Genomic DNA, 21291 nt, shown 5'->3' with positions numbered 1-21291 from the left:
TTATCTTTTAATGTTTCTTTTATTATCTTTTCTTTTTAATGACTGATTTTAAATGCCATTTCTTAATGTCTTTCGTTCTTTGTGAAGCACTTTGAATTGCCTTGTGTTGAAAGGTGCTAGATAAATAAACTTGCCTTGCCTATGTCTTGATAATTTAACATTTAAAAAGATGTATTTGATGTAAGAAGAACTCATTGTACTCCCGGCGGCTCAGGGAGAAAGCCCCTTTTCTGTTCTTCTGTTTTATTGTGTTGTTTATCTGTTGGAGGACCGAAAGAACGAGGTCGCGGATACAAGCGGTCGAGATGGGTTTCCTCCGCAGGGTGGCTGGCGTCTCCCTCAGGGATAAGGTGAGAGGTTCGGTCACCCGGGAGGGACTCGGAGTTGAGCCGCTCCTCCTTGGCGTCGAAAGGAGCCAGTGGAGATGGTTCGGGCACCTAGTCCACAGCGTCCACACTAGGGATGCATACCGGTATCACCGAAATACCGGGTACTGGTGGCTACGGTATACCGTACCGAAATCAGATCCGGTTTCGATACTCGATTAATTTTCAAAGTGAGTGCGTGGCCCGTGATGGCGGGATAAATTAGATTGCATCATCGTTTTTCATATTTTATGTATCTTTCATTGTTCGATGCTAGAAAGGGAAGTCCCACGAATGAACCGTGGGATTTGTTTTCTCTCACCAGTGAAGAATGTTGATTTTAAAGATGAGATTTGTTTGTTTGTGCAATGCCGAGATCTCATGACCTTTATTCTATTATGCATTTGTTCTCTAGTGGAATCTCAGGTTTAACATTAATCATAACGGAGCGATAACGGTCTGTTTGCATCGACGAGACGTGCTGTTCACGCGGCACACCTGATGTGTTATAAAAGATATTCCATCATCGGTTTTCTTCATATTTGTTGTGTATCTTTCATCGTTTGTTCAGCACTGAAAGGTCCAACAAGTCCCACAGTTTAATTTAATATTCATTTGACATGTGAACTATATCGTAAAGCGCTTCATGGGAGTAGTTGTGGGATGATACATTTTCAAAGTATCACGATATGTATCGGTTGAGTATCGGTATTGTTCAGTGGTATCGGTATTGTAAAAAAGTCAACGATATGCATCCCTAGTCCACACAGCGGCGTGCGTTGAAGCTTGCCGGCGGGCGTGTCTGAAACTCGACCAACAACCAATCACATGAATCTCCCGCCCCTGACACACAAGCAGCGGTTTGATTGGCCACAGCTTGTACTGGCATACGATTCGATTGGCTGATTGGCCGAGGCTTCGAAAGTTGAACATTGCTCAACTTTTGCAACGAGCCACGCCAGCAAAGCTCCGCTTCCCACAATGCAGTTCGGTGTAGTGTTGTCACGATATCAACATTTTGGTTTCGATACCGATACCAAGTCAAGAATTGCGATTCCGATTCTTTTTCGATACTTTTCTTAAAAAAAGGGAAACAGTCTTAAATATAATCAGGGATGCAAACTCATCAGGTATGAAAATGGTGACAAGGATCCGACCCCACGGAATATCGGCTTTAAAATGAGGAACAGAGGATGCTAGCAGTCAGAACAACTAAAGCAGCAGGTAATAATAACAGAAACCCCAAAGAGTCACATCTAATAGAAATATATATAAAAGAATTTATTTTAATTGTGTAGCAGTGAGTTTAACATTTTGGCAGCACTGTTGAGCATTTTGAAAATGTATTTTCATGCCTCTGTGCAAGGCTTAGTCTTTCTATCTTTATAGCCACTGGTGTAAAGTAACTAAGTTCATAAACTCAAGTACTACTTGGGTACAATTTTGAGATACTTGTACTTTATTTAAGTATTTCAATGTTTCTTTTGCTACTTTTTGCTTCTAATCCACTACAGTTCAGAGGTACATGGTGTACTTTGACTCCACTACATGTATTTATACCTTTAGTTACTTCTCAGATGAAGGATGTGAAATCTAACCAAGTGTTGAATCAGACTGTAGTTCCACCTGGAGTAAATCCACCAGCTACCCTGCAGTCTACAAAGTACTTCAGACTAGCTGCACCTTCACCAGCTACCCTGCAGTCTACAAAGTACTTCAGACTAGCTGCACCTCCGCCAGCTACCCTGCAGTCTACAAAGTACTTCAGACTAGCTGCACCTTCACCAGCTACCCTGCAGTCTACAAAGTACTTCAGACTAGCTGCACCTTCACCAGCTACCCTGCAGTCTACAAAGTACTTCAGACTAGCTGCACCTTCACCAGCTACCCTGCAGTCTACAAAGTACTTCAGACTAGCTGCACCTCCACCAGCTACCCTGCAGTCTACAAAGTACTTCAGACTAGCTGCACCTTCACCAGCTACCCTGCAGTCTACAAAGTACTTCAGACTAGCTGCACCTTCACCAGCTACCCTGCAGTCTACAAAGTACTTCAGACTAGCTGCACCTTCACCAGCTACCCTGCAGTCTACAAAGTACTTCAGACTAGCTGCACCTTCACCAGCTACCCTGCAGTCTACAAAGTACTTCAGACTAGCTGCACCTCCACCAGCTACCCTGCAGTCTACAAAGTACTTCAGACTAGCTGCACCTTCACCAGCTACCCTGCAGTCTACAAAGTACTTCAGACTAGCTGCACCTTCACCAGCTACCCTGCAGTCTACAAAGTACTTCAGACTAGCTGCTCCTTCACCAGCTACCCTGCAGTCTACAAAGTACTTCAGACTAGCTGCACCTCCACCAGCTACCCTGCAGTCTACAAAGTACTTCAGACTAGCTGCACCTTCACCAGCTACCCTGCAGTCTACAAAGTACTTCAGACTAGCTGCACCTTCACCAGCTACCCTGCAGTCTACAAAGTACTTCAGACTAGCTGCACCTTCACCAGCTACCCTGCAGTCTACAAAGTACTTCAGACTAGCTGCTCCTTCACCAGCTACCCTGCAGTCTACAAAGTACTTCAGACTAGCTGCACCTCCACCAGCTACCCTGCAGTCTACAAAGTACTTCAGACTAGCTGCACCTCCACCAGCTACCCTGCAGTCTACAAAGTACTTCAGACTAGCTGCACCTTCACCAGCTACCCTGCAGTCTACAAAGTACTTCAGACTAGCTGCACCTTCACCAGCTACCCTGCAGTCTACAAAGTACTTCAGACTAGCTGCACCTTCACCAGCTACCCTGCAGTCTACAAAGCCATTCAGACTAGCTGCACCTTCACCAGCTACCCTGCAGTCTACAAAGTACTTCAGACTAGCTGCACCTCCACCAGCTACCCTGCAGTCTACAAAGTACTTCAGACTAGCTGCACCTCCACCAGCTACCCTGCAGTCTACAAAGTACTTCAGACTAGCTGCACCTTCACCAGCTACCCTGCAGTCTACAAAGTACTTCAGACTAGCTGCACCTCCACCAGCTACCCTGCAGTCTACAAAGTACTTCAGACTAGCTGCACCTCCACCAGCTACCCTGCAGTCTACAAAGTACTTCAGACTAGCTGCACCTCCACCAGCTACCCTGCAGTCTACAAAGTACTTCAGACTAGCTGCACCTCCACCAGCTACCCTGCAGTCTACAAAGTACTTCAGACTAGCTGCACCTTCACCAGCTACCCTGCAGTCTACAAAGTACTTCAGACTAGCTGCACCTCCACCAGCTACCCTGCAGTCTACAAAGTACTTCAGACTAGCTGCAGCTTCACCAGCTACCCTGCAGTCTACAAAGTACTTCAGACTAGCTGCACCTCCACCAGCTACCCTGCAGTCTACAAAGTACTTCAGACTAGCTGCACCTCCACCAGCTACCCTGCAGTCTACAAAGTACTTCAGACTAGCTGCAGCTTCACCAGCTACCCTGCAGTCTACAAAGTACTTCAGACTAGCTGCACCTCCACCAGCTACCCTGCAGTCTACAAAGTACTTCAGACTAGCTGCAGCTTCACCAGCTACCCTGCAGTCTACAAAGTACTTCAGACTAGCTGCACCTCCACCAGCTACCCTGCAGTCTACAAAGTACTTCAGACTAGCTGCACCTTCACCAGCTACCCTGCAGTCTACAAAGTACTTCAGACTAGCTGCACCTTCACCAGCTACCCTGCAGTCTACAAAGTACTTCAGACTAGCTGCACCTTCACCAGCTACCCTGCAGTCTACAAAGCCATTCAGACTAGCTGCACCTTCACCAGCTACCCTGCAGTCTACAAAGTACTTCAGACTAGCTGCAGCTTCACCAGCTACCCTGCAGTCTACAAAGTACTTCAGACTAGCTGCACCTTCACCAGCTACCCTGCAGTCTACAAAGTACTTCAGACTAGCTGCACCTTCACCAGCTCTGAGAACACTTTCATGATCAATCATTATAAAACATATCATATATATTATTCTGAAATGGACCAATCTGCACAATGACTACTTTTACTTGAGGGATATTTTGAATGCAGTACTTTTACTGTAACAGAGTATTCCTACACTCTGGTGCTTCTAGTACAAGACCTGAGTACTTCTACTTTTACTGTCGCTACTTTAACTATTTTGATGATAATACTTTTGTACTTTTATTTGAGGAACATTTTGATTTCAGGATTGTTCCTACATTCTGGTACTTCTACTTTAACTCAAGTACAAGACCTGGGTACTTCTACTTTTACTCAAGTACAAGATATATACTTATACCACCTCCGTTTATAGCCTATGAAAAAAATTATAGAAAATGAAGACTAAAGCTAACGTTAGCAGATAGTGATGCTAGTTTGCTAGTTAAGTTTGCTCAAATATTGCGACAGAAACACTTTTCAGTGCACATCACGCTCTGCCGCTCCGACAGGGAGCTCTGCTCTGAACACCTGAACGCCCCGTTCACAGACTTCTGGCGTCTTTTCTGAGTAGCATGAAGCTGCAGCGTCGGAGACAGCACTTGTAGAACCGCACACGCAGGTCCCGCGTCACACGGAGCACGTTCACATGAATGTTAACGTCAACGCAGAGAATGTGAGTAATGTGAAGTGCTTTTACAGTTTTATTTGTTTAACATTAATAACAATTCCGGTGTCTTGAAATGAAGTGTGATTAGCTAACATTAACTATGATAGTGGTAAGGCAATACAAACACACATCTGTTTGCTTATAGCTTCTAACCGTATTAAAGTCTCTAAAAACAACTATTCGTTAGCTATAGCTTTCGGCAAAAGCATTACCAAAAGCATTAGCTTCGTTAGCATATTTGATCATTTGTTTAATGAAACTAGCGTGATTTTGCCCAACTAGGTGTCATAGTTGAGTAATTGAATCATCATGTTATTTGAGGCTTTTATCCAAAGTGACTCACAAAAAACATAAAATAATTAGGGCTGTCAGTCGATTAAAATAGTTAATCGCGATTAATCGCAAATTAATCGCACATTTTTTATCTGTTCTAAATGTACCTTAGAGGAATATTTTTCAAGTTTTTAATACTCTTATCAACATATGAGTAGACAAATATGCTTTATGCTAATGTTTATTATCATTTGAACAATGACAAATATTCTCATGCATATTAAACACAACAACCTCTGAACATTACAAATATTCGCCTCAATTCAACCTGGAACCTCTCTCATTCAATACAAATGGTGTGTGTGTGTGTGTGTGTGTGTGTGTGTGTGTGTGTGTGTGTGTGTGTGTGTGTGTGTGTGTGTGTGTGTGTGTGTGTGTGTGTGTGTGTGTGTGTGTGTGTGTGTGTGTGTGTGTTCGTTGGAGCTATGTGCAACTCAAGGCATATGCTCGAACGGGAGCTGCCTGGACGCTGCAATCATGTTGCTGCAATCCTGAGTGTGCTGACTCCTCCTCCAATGTCCCGCTGTCTGCTTCCTGCATCAAGTCAAGTGCTCGGCGCAGTTGTGTGGATGGAGCGCTCCTCTGTTTTCATTTAAACAGCTCCTTATATCCGTTAGCGCAGCTAGCTAGCACCAGATGCTAACAACAACAATAGCCGCGTTCACACTGCGGTACGGTAATGCACGTAAGGTCTCTCTCTCGCTCGCTCGGGCCACACACACCCTCCCGGTCCTCCCGATGGCCAGTCGGTGCCTGCCGGTGAGCGTGGAAGTGTGGTCTGCCACAAGCGGGCGGCAGGAGCGGGGCTGTCAGCAGCATCAGCTTGTAGATGGTATTTTAAACTCGATGCGCTCTGAAACCACGGGGCGGCCGAGGAAAAAAATACACATGCGTTAATCGCGTTAAAATAATTAGTGGCGTTAATTTTTTTTTGCGTTAACGCGTTATTAACGCGTTAACTTGACAGCCCTAAAAATAACCCAATTAACATTAGAATTTCAATACAAATAGTTACATAGTCAAGTTACATTACCTATTACATTTTTAACAGGGTAATTACTCATCTGTAACCTACTACATTTAAAAAAAGTAAACTTCCCAACCCTAATGATTAATTATAGTCAGCTAATTAATTAAACTTCAACGGAGGACAAAAGCATGTCAATATGTCCACTGCATTAAATCAGCAGTAGCCTAAGTTCTGTCTTCAGTGTAAATGCTTATTTAATAGTCATTGTATTACAATTTGAATTCATTGTAAATCATCTTTACTGTGCTGACTGCCTGTTTATCAGACAGTGTCATCATGTTGACATGTTTTGTAATATTGAGGTGTTTTAGTCAGTTATTGTTGAGATTATTACTTAGCCTTTCCCTATGCAATACTTTAGATGACGTCTTGTTCTTATTGCTTCAAAGGCATGGCCAAAGCTTTGCCTTCTGGACTCTGGAGGCCAGAAGCTGGCTGGAGGGAACCCTTCAGCCAGTGTTCAGAGTGCCACGACAGGTTCTCTCCCACGAGAGGGAACAGCAGACCCCGCCTCACCCCCAGAGAAGAGACAGCAGACCCCGCCTCGCCCCCAGAGAAGAGACAGCAGACCCCGCCTCGCCCCCAGTGAAGAGACAGCAGACCCCGCCTCGCCCCCAGAGAAGAGACAGCAGACCCCGCCTCGCCCCCAGAGAAGAGACAGCAGACCCGCCTCGCCCCCAGAGAAGAGACAGCAGACCCCGCCTCGCCCCCAGAGAAGAGACAGCAGACCCCGCCTCGCCCCCAGAGAAGAGACAGCAGACCCCGCCTCGCCCCCAGTGAAGAGACAGCAGACCCCGCCTCGCCCCCAGAGAAGAGACAGCAGACCCCGCCTCGCCCCCAGAGAAGAGACAGCAGACCCCGCCTCGCCCCCAGAGAAGAGACAGCAGACCCCGCCTCGCCCCCAGAGAAGAGACAGCAGACCCCGCCTCGCCCCCAGAGAAGAGACAGCAGACCCCGCCTCGCCCCCAGTGAATTTTTAATTTTTAATGTATCCTTTATTTATCCAGGAATGTCCCATTGAGATACAAGATCTCTTCTTCCAGGGAGTCCTGACCAACACGGCACACAACAAGTTTCAACATAAAACAAAGGCATTAAACAAAAAAACATACAATTCAAATATAAATACAGAAGGCCATTTGTGCAGTGGCAAGAAGCATACTCACATCAGCAATAGCATCAGGTACACAGCTACATGTCTCATGAAGGGCTAATCGTAGCATACCTTTAAAAGCATGTACAGCAGGAAGTGCCTCGAGACAAAGTTTTACTTGCAGCGTATTCCATAAAAAGGGAGCATAGTGGGAGAATGCAGCTTTACCACGCTCTGACTGCATCAAAGGAACATTTAAAAGCATCCCATTTGCTGCTCGTCTGGTATTAAAAAAGCAAGTATAAAAGGACAGAAGTCTGGAGATATATAAGGGCAGCTTACCTAGCAATGACTTAAGGATAAAAATCAACATGTGTGATTGTCTTCTTTGGTACAGAGAGGACCATCCTAAGGACTGATACAAAGTGCAGTGGTGGGTGCGAGAGCCTGCACCCGTTACAAAACGTATAGCAGTATGGTACGCAGAGTCCAGCTTTAAAGCAGGGAGGAAGAAGCATGCATATAGATCACATCGCCATAGTCTAATACAGACAGAAAGGAACTCTGCACAATTCTCTTCCTGGCTTCAGACGGGAAACATTTCCTTAAACGAAAGAAAAAGCCCAGTTTAGGTCTAAGTTTTCTCAGTAGGTTCCCAATATGAACATCAAAGGCCATCTTTTCATCAATCCATATGCCCAGATATTTGTAGGATGCTACTTTGTCAAGGCATGTCCCTTCCAGTGTAAGAATCGGAGGGACAGCTGTATTAGCTCGAGAGCGAGAGAAGGTCATGTACTTGGTCTTTTTTGCATTAAGGACCAGTCTTAGCCTTAGCAAGGAGTGTTGCAGTGTGTTAAAAGCATCCTGTAGAAGCTCTATAGCCTGAGTTAAAGAGGAAGCCACTGTGTAAACAACTGTATCATCGGCGTATAAATGAAACCGTGCTGGGTTTATCCCATTTCCTAGTTCATTTATAAAGATGGAGAATAAGACAGGGGCCAAAATAGAGCCTTGTGGAACACCTTTGTTTACAGTAAGAGCAGCTGAGGTATACTCTTCTACTGAGACACACTGAGTTCTTTCAGATAGATAGTTTTTAAACCAGCTCAAAGCCATTTTGCCAAGACCTCTGCAGCCAAGCCTCTGCAGCAGCACTGCATGATCCACAGAATCAAAAGCTTTAGACGGATCAACAAACAATGCTGCACAGTGTTTTTTCTTGTCTAGTGCTTCAATGATGTCATTTGAGACTAGCATAGCCGCTGAAGTAGTACTATGGCCTGATCTGAAGCCGGACTGAGACTCGCTAAGAATATTATGGTCAGTTAGAAACTTTTTCAGTTGTTCGTTTACAAGAGATTCAAAGACTTTGGCCATTACAGACAGTCTGGAAATAGGGCGATAATTATTTAGGTCAGAGGGTCTCCGCCCTTTAGCAAGGGGAGAACCATGGCCGACTTCCATGAGCTAGGTAATTCACCAGCATAAAGACTGAGATTCAGAATAGAGGTTATGGGTTCTGCAATCAGACCTGCAGCAACTTTGAAGAAGAACGGCTCCGTCTCGTCTGGGCCTGAAGATTTCTTTACATCTAGGCTCATTAAAGCTTTGTGAACCTGAGAGGTCAAGATGGGGGCAAAGGTGAACAGTTGATCAGGGTCAAGTGGCGGAGGACCTGGCTCTCCTTCTGCAGCGATCATCCCTGAGTTGCTAGAATCAAAGATTGAGCCAGCAGAAATCAAATGATTATTAAAGCTGTCTGCAATATCCATGTTGCCCTTGATTTCACTCTGATGTACCCTCAAGAGATCAGGAAGGCTGTTTGGAGTGAGAGGACCTGAGGAGGGTTTAACAAGTTTCCAAAGCTTTGCAGGGTTATTCAGATTGTCATGTATTGCATTAAGATAGTCTGTAATCAGCTTAGTGCATTTGTTTCTTAATGTCCTATACAGATTCCAATCTAATGGAATATTCGATGTCTTTGCTTTAGCTCAGGCAGTGTCTCTCTGTCGAATGAGAGAGGATATAGAATCATTAAACCAGGGGTTGTCTTTACCGCTTATCCTAGATGTCCTAAAAGGAGCATGCTTGTCACATATAGCCAAGAAGGTGGATTTAAAATAATTCCATGCTAACTCAACATCGGTCATAAGTGAAACAATGTGTAAATCACTATTAAAAACATCATGTAGAAACGCCTGCTCATCGAAATGTTTGAATGGCCTCTTGTGAATGAAACGTGGCTTTCCTTTAGGGATCTTACAGGGTCTCACACAAGCCAGTGGTCGCTTATATCATTACAAAACGTGCCTACTGCGGAGAAACGCTGAGGTGCGTTTGTAAGAATAACATCAATCAAAGTGGACTTCTCTAAATCTTTTTGGTTCAGCCGAGTTGGCGAGTTAACGAGTTGCACCAAACAGAGAGAGTCACAAGTGTCCTTGAAAGAGTTTTGTAAATCCGTTTGCCAGTCCCAGTTTAGGTCTCCGAGTAAAACCATCTCGGATTTAGTCCAGTTATGGAGAAGATTGGAGAGTATATTCGTGGCTTCGCTTGAGGCAGCGGGCGGGCGGTAGCATCCGATCACTCTACTGTCTGAACCACTTGGGAGCAATAGTTTAATTACAGAGAGTTCAAAGCATTTTGGTTTTGTTAGGGATTCGATGCAGGTGCAGTCTAAATGGTTTTTAACATACATCGCAACCCCGCCCCCTTTTCCCACACGGTCTGTTCTAAAGACATTGTAATCTTTTATATTTATCATATCATTTGTAATCGACTTTTTGAGCCACGTCTCAGAAAGGACAATGATATCAGAGTCAGTCGAATCGGCCCATATTCTGATGGAGTCCATTTTATTAATCATGCTGCGAACATTAAGGTGAAAAAGACGTAATCCGTCTTTCGTTCTAAACTCCTCTGGTGTTTGCAGCTGAGACAGTTCTGGGCCTGGATTCGGTTTCACGTTACCCGACATCAGGAGTAGGAGAATTAGAAGCCAGGTCCTCCTCGCTGGGCTGGTCGGCTTGCCGTCGCAAGTGCGCGCTGCATAGGGGGAAAGTCTCCCATTTCCCTGGGCCCATAGACAGCGTAGTCCTCGCGGCAGAACCCCGGGTAGATGAGACGTCCATGAGAGAAGGTCCTCCGCGAGCAGCGGGTTGTCATCATGGCAACAACTCTTCCTAAATCCGGGGAAGCCATGGTGCCTGGGGTAGGCCACACATCAAGCGCAGGTGTGTCTTGTGGGTGTTCAGCGTCGGGAGCGACACCGGTCCCGGAGATCCCCAGCACCAGGTAGCCGACCAGGTAGAATAGCAGGGGAGGTAGCCACATCATATATAAAATAAACTCCTTAATGTTTCTTGATTTATCGTCCAGTTAAACTTGTCCTCTCTGACTCTAAAGTCTCAGAAAGTTGACGTGAACTTTATAAACTTCTTCCTTTTGACCGAAGAACAACCGTCTGGTTTCTCTCTGAAAGCAGCGGCACTACTATCCAGAAGAAGGCGTTGTCCACAGAAGAGACAGCAGACCCCGCCTCGCCCCCAGTGAAGAGACAGCAGACCCCGCCTCGCCCCCAGTGAAGAGACAGCAGACCCCGCCTCGCCCCCAGTGAAGAGACAGCAGACCCCGCCTCGCCCCCAGAGAAGAGACAGCAGACCCCGCCTCACCCCCAGAGAAGAGACAGCAGACCCCGCCTCGCCCCCAGAGAAGAGACAGCAGACCCCGCCTCGCCCCCACAGAAGAGACAGCAGACCCCGCCTCGCCCCCAGAGAAGAGACAGCAGACCCCGCCTCGCCCCCAGAGAAGAGACAGCAGACCCCGCCTCGCCCCCAGAGAAGAGACAGCAGACCCCGCCTCACCCCCAGTGAAGAGACAGCAGACCCCGCCTCACCCCCAGTGAAGAGACAGCAGACCCCGCCTCGCCCCCAGAGAAGAGACAGCAGACCCCGCCTCGCCCCCAGAGAAGAGACAGCAGACCCCGCCTCGCCCCCAGAGAAGAGACAGCAGACCCCGCCTCGCCCCCAGAGAAGAGACAGCAGACCCCGCCTCGCCCCCAGAGAAGAGACAGCAGACCCCGCAATACAAATAAATAGAGATGTATTCTGAACTGAAATGCCTCTCGGTCAAACTGCTTGTGTATCTTTTGCAGGTGCATGAACACACTAACAGGTGTTTTTCAGTAATCGAGCACCTCTTCGAAGACACCTTTGATTTATTAACAATTATAATGAAAGAGAATTATGATACTGTAGAAGGAACAGTGTTTAACGGAGGAATCGTACCGTTTTTTAACGGTAGGGTATTGCGGTACCTTTCAAGTATCGGTACACCGTGCAACACTAGTTCGGTGAAAAGTGACGTCACCCCATTCAAAGTGAATGGTGAAGCTTTCAACGCACGCCGCTGTGTGGACGGCCGTCAGGAGGATGCCACCTGGGCGCCTCTCTAGGGCACGTCCAGCTGGGAGCAGACCGAGGGGCAGACCGAGGACCAGGTGGAGGGGCTATATCTCTGATGAAGGCCTTCACCCCCCCTCTCCCCACACACGGTTCAACCCCTCTCCTTTACTATAACATTCTCTCTCTCACTTGTAACCGAATCATCTCATCAGACCTGTGCCCTCGTGAAGCCCGGTACCCTCTAAAGTCCCTAACCCTCCTCCTCCCCGCTCTCCACTGCTCATGATCCTAGGGCTAAGGAAGAGTGGCTGCTCCCACACCTTCACACCCAACAACATGCGCTCATGACCTCCCTTTGATAAGCACTCAAACCATCCCCTTTTTAAGTACCATCAAAATGGCACTTTCACCGCACTCCAGTGTTTCCCCTATATACAATTTTTTTTTTTTTAAATTAAAATAATAATAAGTGGCGACCCTTTTTCATTTTTGATTGTTTGTCATGTGGATTTGTAGTATTTGTGTTACTGTATGTTCAATAAAGGTGTATTTTTGCTAAATGTTGAGAAATTGCCACTGTTTGTACTAGGCAGGGCCGATTTTTGGTATAGGGCGCCAGATCTGTGGAGGCGCTGTGCTGGCAGCTCTGGGAGGAAAAACAAAACATTTGATCGTTGGTGCTCATCCTAATTTTCAGCCTTGATGTAGCAACATTCATAATTAAGTAAATGGAACACCCTTTCCCCCCGGTTACACTTTCCATTTGCCCTGTACGATGAGCGCTGTAAGTGATGAAAGTGGGGGATGTTGGCTTATCAGGCGCCCGCAGCTCACAGCCAAAGTGAGAGAGAGAGAGAGAGAGAGAGAGAGAGAGAGAGAGAGAGAGAGAGAGGAGGAGAGAGAGAGAGAGGAGAGAGGAGAGAGAGAGAGAGAGAGAGAGAGAGAGAGAGAGAGGGCGCACCGGTACCGGCGCTGTTGTTATTAGCATCTGGTGCTAGCTGCGCTAACGGATATAAGAAGTAGATGTTTCTACAACCAGGGTGGAGGAGAGCTCTCCTGTCAGACTGAGAGGCTCAGTGAGGTAAAGGACTCTGAGTGCTTAAGTTATCTCAGTGGGTCTTAAACGATTTGACCACAAATTATGTAAACACATATTTCCAAGGCACGCCTTTATAATTATTAGGATAAATAAAAACAGGTTTGAAATCATTCCAGTGTTTACTATAGGACAGTAACCAGACATATCGTTTAAAGTTGGAGAGATACAAAAATATGCATAAATAAATGTTAACTGGTAAAATAAGATATGAATGAACAACACAAATAAAATAAGTTTCATTTATTTGTTATTGGCTATGCTCACATACTTATTTGATTATTAAAATGTAAAGCGATCTTTTTCATAGTGTTTAGAGTTGTACCCCCTAGATCAGGTCTCTAGTGATTGGGCGCTCAAAGGGCACCAGATTGAAGCATTTTACTTTAAAATGTTAAAAAAAAAAAAATCTTCCCGGGGGGGGGGGGGGGGGCATACCCCCGGACCCCCCTAGAGGATGTGACGTCCACCCCCCAATTAAAACAAGCTCATACAATACTGAATACATTTGAAGCCATTTTGACGGATATGACCTATGTCAACAAGTTTCTGTTTTTTGTAGTGTATTTGCCTTTTGTAGAGATTTTTCATTTATTCTTTACATATAAAATCTAGGGCAGCAAATTAGCGAGAGCCGGCCCTGGTGCTAGGCCTCGAGAGCCTTTCTTGTGCTGACACAGAAACAAATTGGCGTGGCGCACTTCGCACGCTCACACACTAAAACATTCCATGCGCTCTGCGCTCACATTATACTGGGCCCACGTGCCTGAGCACCGCTGCTATGACTCCATCCGGGGAAACACCGCACCCTCCACATTTATTTATTTGTTCAGTTAAGATCTTCCATAACTGATCTTTATTTCGCAACAAGCATAACATCATTTGTATTCTTTTGATTTTATTCTTTATTTTTAGATAAAAAAAAACAACTTCTCACCACCGGCACTGACATGAGCATCCACGTTTCTTCCCAACGCCAGGCTCCAGAGTTATTCCCGCGTAATACACGTGTGCCCTTCTTCCAATAACCTCCGACGCGGGCCTGGCCGTGTCCAACACGTAATGCAGCCGATATAACAGCCATCAGTCAGATAACAGTGCGATGGCAAAGAATCTTCTATAGGGCTTCTGTCGGGGGCGCGTCGATCTGACGGGGGCGCGTCGATCTGTCGGGGGCGCTTCGATCTGTCGGGGGCGCTTCGATCTGTCGGGGGCGCTTCGATCTGTCGGGGGCGCTTCGATCTGTCGGGGCGCTTCGATCTGTCGGGGGCGCGTCGATCTGTCGGGGGCGCGTCGATCTGTCGGGGGCGCTTCCATCTGTCGGGGGCGCGTCGATCTGTCGGGGGGCGCTTCAATCTGTCGGGGGCGCGTCGATCTGTCGGGGGCGCGTCCATCTGTCGGGGGCGCGTCCATCTGTCGGGGGCGCGTCGATCTGTCGGGGGCGCATCGATCTGTCGGGGGCGCTTCGATCTGTCGGGGGCGCGTCCATCTGTCGGGGGCGCGTCCATCTGTCGGGGGCGCGTCCATCTGTCGGGGGCGCGTCCATCTGTCGGGGGCGCGTCCATCTGTCGGGGGCGCGTCCATCTGTCGGGGGCGCGTCCATCTGTCGGGGGCGCGTCCATCTGTCGGGGGCGCGTCGATCTGTCGGGGGCGCGTCCATCTGTCGGGGGCGCGTCGACCTGTCGGGGGTACGTCGATCTGTCGGGGGCGCGTCGATCTGTCGGGGGCGCGTCCATCTGTCGGGGGCGCGTCCATCTGTCGGGGGCGCGTTGTCGACGGCTGCTGTCGGGGGCACGCCCCCCCCCCCGCCTAACGTGACTAATAACATGCTGTATTTATGAAAGGAAAGCTGCATTGAAAAGTCGCCCAGCGCGGCCGGGCTGTGGGCGTTGAATGAAACGTCAGTTGGAGTGGTGTCCAGTCCGGCTGCTCTTGTGCACGTTGTGGTGGTGGATGATATTCCTCATCAGGAACAGGTGGGTTGTCGGTAAAGCCGTGTTTAGGAAGTAATTGTTTTTCTTCATTCGTGCAAACAGCTGTTCTGCCACTTGATCATTCAGTTTCCCAGCAAGCTGCGGGACCAGGCTGAGCCTCCGCAGGGCATCGCGGGCATCCTCTGCGTTGTCCTCATGGAGTCGGTCCCACAGAGCGTAATGCTCAGCCGAGCCGGTTACCGGGTGGCAGTCGGGGTCCGGGGCCGGCTTCTTGCAGTCCAGCCAAGGCAGGGACACCTCCAGCTTTCCCTCTTTCGCTCGTTTGATGTTATCTGCAGTTGGCGCCATTAACCGTCCATCGAATGGTGCGAAGGGCGACCTCTCTGGTTCTCTGAGATTCATGTGTGTGGCTAGTCCACGCGCAAAGTCATATATGACAATATTTGGCATGTGTTTCCAAGAGAGCAGGATGTCTGTGAAGTCACGAGGGCTTTCCGCTCGGAAGTTACACTTAATACTGTAAACAATGCCGCACGGGCACATGATCACCGCCCAGCCGCCTGAGGGGAGAAAGAGACGGAGAAAGCAGATTGTAAAAAGACAGCCTCAGGGATCCCGATCAGAAGGTTTGAGATCACATTCAACAATCATCCAAAAATAAGACGGAACCGGGAGCTCCCACATTTAGCTTACCCGAGCCCGCCCAAATCTTTTGAAAAACCTTGTCGTAGGTTCGTTTTGACTTCATTTCGTCGGACAACCTCAGGAGGAGGTCAGTGCGCGATCCAGAGGACTCCAACCCACACTCCGCGCATAACGTCCGCACGACTTCAACCTGTCGATGCATGAAACGTGTGAGGTGCCGCATGTGTACCGGGAACGGCCTGGTATAGTAAAGCGTCTTTACCTTCTGCTTGTGCAGTTCCTCTCTCAGCCGCTCTTCCGTGACGGTGACTTCCTGGACCTCGGCCGGTTTCTGGGGACGGACTTTTGCAAACTCTGTGTTGAGGACACGGTTTGAGCGGCGTGTATTTCTGCCTATCCACGGTGCCCAAAAGTGGAACGTGGGCGGTACTGCAAATGGATTTTCTTGCTGACCTTTGGAGATATCAAAACACAAATATATCGATACATCTTGGAGTTGAAGTTAAGTGACATCTTGAACAGGTTATGGATCTATCTCCATGTGTACGGGGAGGAAACCGCTAAACCATAACCGCTTGTGTATGTACATATATATATAAATTATATATAAATTATTCAAGGTGAAAGTATACATTGATATTGTATGTTAACATATATTGAGATGTAAAAAGAAAGAAAAGAAAAGGGGTCGGATTAAATACGTGTGAACTTCTTCCGACCGCTTTTCGGACGTGTCGCTAAAGTCGAGTTGTTTATTGATATCAGACGATGATACTACAGATTATTCAATTATTAATTAAATATTTCGTTTTGTTATCGCATTCATTTGTATACTGCATCATCTTTTGTTTCATTTCTTTGGTTTTACACGCTCGAAACAAATAAATAAACATGTTTATGAATTGCTCGTTAATCTTGCATTACTTGTTACAAATCCTCGACCGATCCTTTCCATCGAAAGCGCGTCCCAAAAGCATTCCATATCAACCTCTCCATCGAAGTCCGCCGGAGGTCGTTCAAGGTCACCTACTAGAGAGACGGCGTCAAACATTAGAGAAAAGTGAACTCGGGGAGCGGTCCAGTGTGAAGTCGTCTGATCTAAACCAGCCTATCCCATGAAAGCACTCACCGGACCAATGGGAGGCGCTCGTCCGGTGGAGGCCCATGATGACCACCGGGGGGTGATCACCACAGCTCACACAGGAATACTGGTAATCGTGTTCTGTCAGGGCTTCGAAGTGGAGATACCCCTGAAGAACTGTATCGGCCGAGGGGAACTGCTCTCCTGAAGTCAACTCCAGATACTGCACCACTCTGCTCACCGCAGTGTGGACCTAAGAGTAGGGATGCCAGCGATTATTCGATTATTCGCTACAGTCTCCATCATCGAATATTATTTTAAAAATCTATTTTATTTATATATATTTTTTATTATTATTTATGTTTTTTTTCTGGCTTAGTTTCAACCAAAATATATATAAATATAATATATGCTAATAAGAGTATAAGTATTATTCGGTCGAATAATCGATTATTATTCACCAGGGCTGCCGAATAATCGATTTTGATCATGGTCAGTTTCTGGCAACCCTACCTAAGAGAGGAGCAAAGCACATGCCGCCACATTCCAGTTGAACACAAACGATGGACTCACAGACTGCACTTCCAGTAAAGTAGATTAAGAATGACCTGAAGCATGTTCCGTATGGTGAGGCATAACGGGAGGTCGAGGAGTATCCGGTCATTAAAATTGTGAATGCCGTCTTTCCACTCCTGGTACCGGTAGCGGGCTCCACATCGATGGCAGGCCTTGCAGTAGGTAGAAACATCTGGAAGTAAAAAGATCCCAGTTTAACACGTCGACTGATTCCTGGAAGCAGAACAAACGTTTGATTGCTCGACATCTTTGACCGACCGTTAACGATCCGTGACTCGGTGAGGATTTTGGCCTCGTGCGTGACGAGGACCGGGTCGCTCAGGGGCACGTGGCCTGGGCAGTGCTGGCACGTGCTCTCCTCTGGAACCAGGTGCCTTGGATACTGCACCTCCACCGATGGCAGGCGCAGACGTTCCGGCAGAACCGCCGGTAACTTCTTGTGACTCAGAATATATCGGGCCATGCCTTTCAATGTGTGGACACTGTTTGGTGGATATGGAACATCGCCCAGATCAGCCTCATGGTGACCGTGTTCGCCCTCTGCTGCTGCGCTCAGGCCGTCCACCTCCTCTGAGCTTCTGACCTTCCTGAACAGTTCACGCTGTGTCTGAAATAAGTGCCATTTAGCGATGTCTTTGTGCGGGCATGACATCTTCGTCTTTGCACAAGGACAGCGCCACGCGTTCGTCTTCGTGTCGTACGACACCATGACTCTTCCCAGTCGACTGTAATCTGAAACCGTAGGCTCGTACACGGATATATATTCCGTTGTCTGCGGGGTTCCAGCTTTCGAGGACACAGATAAAGGGAAGTGGTTACATCTGGCGAGGTTTTGCCGAACGAGGCAGAGTCTCTTTGCATCTTCACCGAACCAGTTGTTGTCCACCATCTCCGTCAGAGCTCCTTCCTCGAGCTCAGTGGGCGAGGCGTAGGACGAACAGCAGGTGATGGACTCTAAATGTGTACATTGATAGGCTTTGATTCCACTCCTCCAAGCCAGCTCCAGGCTCACCTGGCACTCATCGTTCTCACAAGAGACGTACTGGTTCTCTCCCCACACTTTGTTCTGCACATGCAGAGGAGCGCTTGCTCCACGGAAGGCTTTGTGGACGGCGTAGACTCCGTTCCCAGGATCGATGCATTCAATCTGCAGCTGTGGACCTGAGCTGATGTCCTTTGGCTTGGCAGAGTGCTTCCTTTCCATGTGCTTTTTCAATTTGGTTTTACTGATGAGAACATGGCATATGGGACATTTCTTCTTCAGTACAGGCACGACACGGACCCTTTGCATCTTTCCCTCTGGGATGAAGGGGGTCGCTGGATCTGGGATGATGGGGGTCGCTGGATCTGGGATGATGGGGGTCGCTGGATCTGGGATGATGGGGGTCGCTGGATCTGGGATGATGGGGGTCGCTGGATCTGGGATGATGGGGGTCGCTGGATCTGGGATGATGGGGGTCGCTGGATCTGGGATGATGGGGGTCGCTGGATCTGGGATGATGGGGGTCGCTGGATCTGGGATGATGGGGGTCGCTGGATCTGGGATGAAGGGGGTCGCTGGATCTGGGATGATGGGGGTCGCTGGATCTGGGATGATGGGGGTCGCTGGATCTGGGATGATGGGGGTCGCTGGATCTGGGATGATGGGGGGTCGCTGGATCTGGGATGATGGGGGTCGCTGGATCTGGGATGATGGGGGTTGCTGGATCTGGGATGATGGGGGTTGCTGGATCTGGGATGATGGGGGTTGATGGATCTGGGATGATGGGGGTTGATGGATCTGGGATGATGGGGGTTGCTGGATCTGGGATGATGGGGGTTGATGGATCTGGGATGATGGGGGTTGCTGGATCTGGGATGATGGGGGTTGATGGATCTGGGATGATGGGGGTTGATGGATCTGGGATGATGGGGGTTGCTGGATCTGGGATGATGGGGGTTGATGGATCTGGGATGATGGGGTTGATGGATCTGGGATGATGGGGGTTGATGGATCTGGGATGATGGGGGTTGCTGGATCTGGGATGATGGGGGTTGCTGGATCTGGGATGATGGGGGTTGATGGATCTGGGATGATGGGGGTTGCTGGATCTGGGATGATGGGGGTTGATGGATCTGGGATGATGGGGGTTGCTGGATCTGGGATGATGGGGGTTGCTGGATCTGGGATGATGGGTCCGGGATGATGGGGGTCGCTGGATCTGGGATGATGGGGGTAGCTGGATCTGGGATGATGGGGGTTATGGCAGATATCTTCGCCTTGCCCAAAGCCAGGTGCTTGATGAAGTCTGCTTTGCGCATCAGCGTTGCCTGGCAGTAGAAGCAGTGGAAATGCCATTCCGGTCGGCAATGCAATGCACATCTGTGAATGGTATACCCTTAAACATAAGAACATAGAATCGTAGTATTATTATTTAATGCAGACACATCGCAACTCCTCTGCATTTCACGAGAGAAGGTTTGGAAACGTTACCTTCGTGGAGAACGGCCCGGTTGAAGTGGCTCTCGAGGTGGGCTTTGACCTTGCTCAGTCTGGCTGACTGGAACACAGTGGAGGCACAGAACGGGCAGTGGAAGTCTTCGCAGCACGTCGTACATCGCTGTAAGTCGGGCAAGGATCTCCCCTCTCGGATTGTAACATGCATCTTGAAAGAGAGAGAGAGCCTAATTGGTCAAACTGAACATTTTGAAATCATTTCACAGACGGACATAAATTAGGCCGAACGGTACGTCCACACCGCGGCTTTACGGTACGTCCACACCGCGGCTTTACGGTACGTCCACACCGCGGCTTTACGGTACGTCCACACCGCGGCTTTACGGTACGTCCACACCGCGGCTTTACGGTACGTCCACACCGCGGCTTTACGGTACGTCCACACCGCGGCTTTACGGTACGTCCACACCGCGGCTTTACGGTACGTCCACACCGCGGCTTTACGGTACGTCCACACGGCGGCTTTACGGTACGTCCACACGGCGGCTTTACGGTACGTCCACACCGCGGCTTTACGGTACGTCCACACCGCGGCTTTACGGTACGTCCACACCGCGGCTTTACGGTACGTCCACACCGCGGCTTTACGGTACGTCCACACCGCGGCTTTACGGTACGTCCACACCGCGGCTTTACGGTACGTCCACACCGCGGCTTTACGGTACGTCCACACGGCGGCTTTACGGTACGTCCACACCGCGGCTTTACGGTACGTCCACACCGCGGCTTTACGGTACGTCCACACCGCGGCTTTACGGTACGTCCACACCGCGGCTTTACGGTACGTCCACACCGCGGCTTTACGGTACGTCCACACCGCGGCTTTACGGTACGTCCACACCGCGGCTTTACGGTACGTCCACACGGCGGCTTTACGGTACGTCCACACCGCGGCTTTACGGTAGGTCCACACCGCGGCTTTACGGTACGTCCACACGGCGGCTTTACGGTACGTCCACACCGCGGCTTTACGGTACGTCCACACCGCGGCTTTACGGTACGTCCACACCGCGGCTTTACGGTACGTCCACACCGCGGCTTTACGGTACGTCCACACCGCGGCTTTACGGTACGTCCACACCGCGGCTTTACGGTACGTCCACACCGCGGCTTTACGGTACGTCCACACCGCGGCTTTACGGTACGTCCACACCGCGGCTTTACGGTACGTCCACACCGCGGCTTTACGGTACGTCCACACCGCGGCTTTACGGTACGTCCACACGGCGGCTTTACGGTACGTCCACACGGCGGCTTTACGGTACGTCCACACGGCGGCTTTACGGTACGTCCACACCGCGGCTTTACGGTACGTCCACACTGCGGCTTTACGGTACGTCCACACTGCGGCTTTACGGTACGTCCACACTGCGGCTTTACGGTACGTCCACACTGCGGCTTTACGGTACGTCCACACCGCGGCTTTACGGTACGTCCACACCGCGGCTTTACGGTACGTCCACACGGCGGCTTTACGGTACGTCCACACGGCGGCTTTACGGTACGTCCACACGGCGGCTTTACGGTACGTCCACACCGCGGCTTTACGGTACGTCCACACCGCGGCTTTACGGTACGTCCACACCGCGGCTTTACGGTACGTCCACACCGCGGCTTTACGGTACGTCCACACCG

General features: G+C 48.9%; 1 protein-coding gene across 1 annotated transcript; it reads right to left on the bottom strand.

Annotated features, from left to right (window-relative positions):
* Window positions 1–14810: 14810 nt before the first annotated feature.
* On the bottom strand, window positions 14811–20622 carry LOC117441855 (uncharacterized; the record flags this gene model as incomplete). Its single annotated transcript, XM_071202299.1, has 9 exons — window positions 14811–15417; window positions 15551–15692; window positions 15765–15955; window positions 16427–16528; window positions 16632–16836; window positions 17192–17331; window positions 17418–19469; window positions 19633–19699; window positions 20474–20622. Coding segments are annotated over 9 exons (3641 nt in total), but the record flags the coding sequence as incomplete, so codon positions are not given.
* Window positions 20623–21291: the final 669 nt, after the last annotated feature.

The sequence above is a fragment of the Pseudochaenichthys georgianus genome, unplaced genomic scaffold, assembly GCF_902827115.2.
Source record: "Pseudochaenichthys georgianus unplaced genomic scaffold, fPseGeo1.2 scaffold_2054_arrow_ctg1, whole genome shotgun sequence".
Lineage (NCBI taxonomy): Eukaryota > Metazoa > Chordata > Actinopteri > Perciformes > Channichthyidae > Pseudochaenichthys > Pseudochaenichthys georgianus.
The sequence above is the reverse complement of the archived record's forward strand: the minus strand, read 5'-3'. Positions and strand labels throughout refer to the sequence as shown.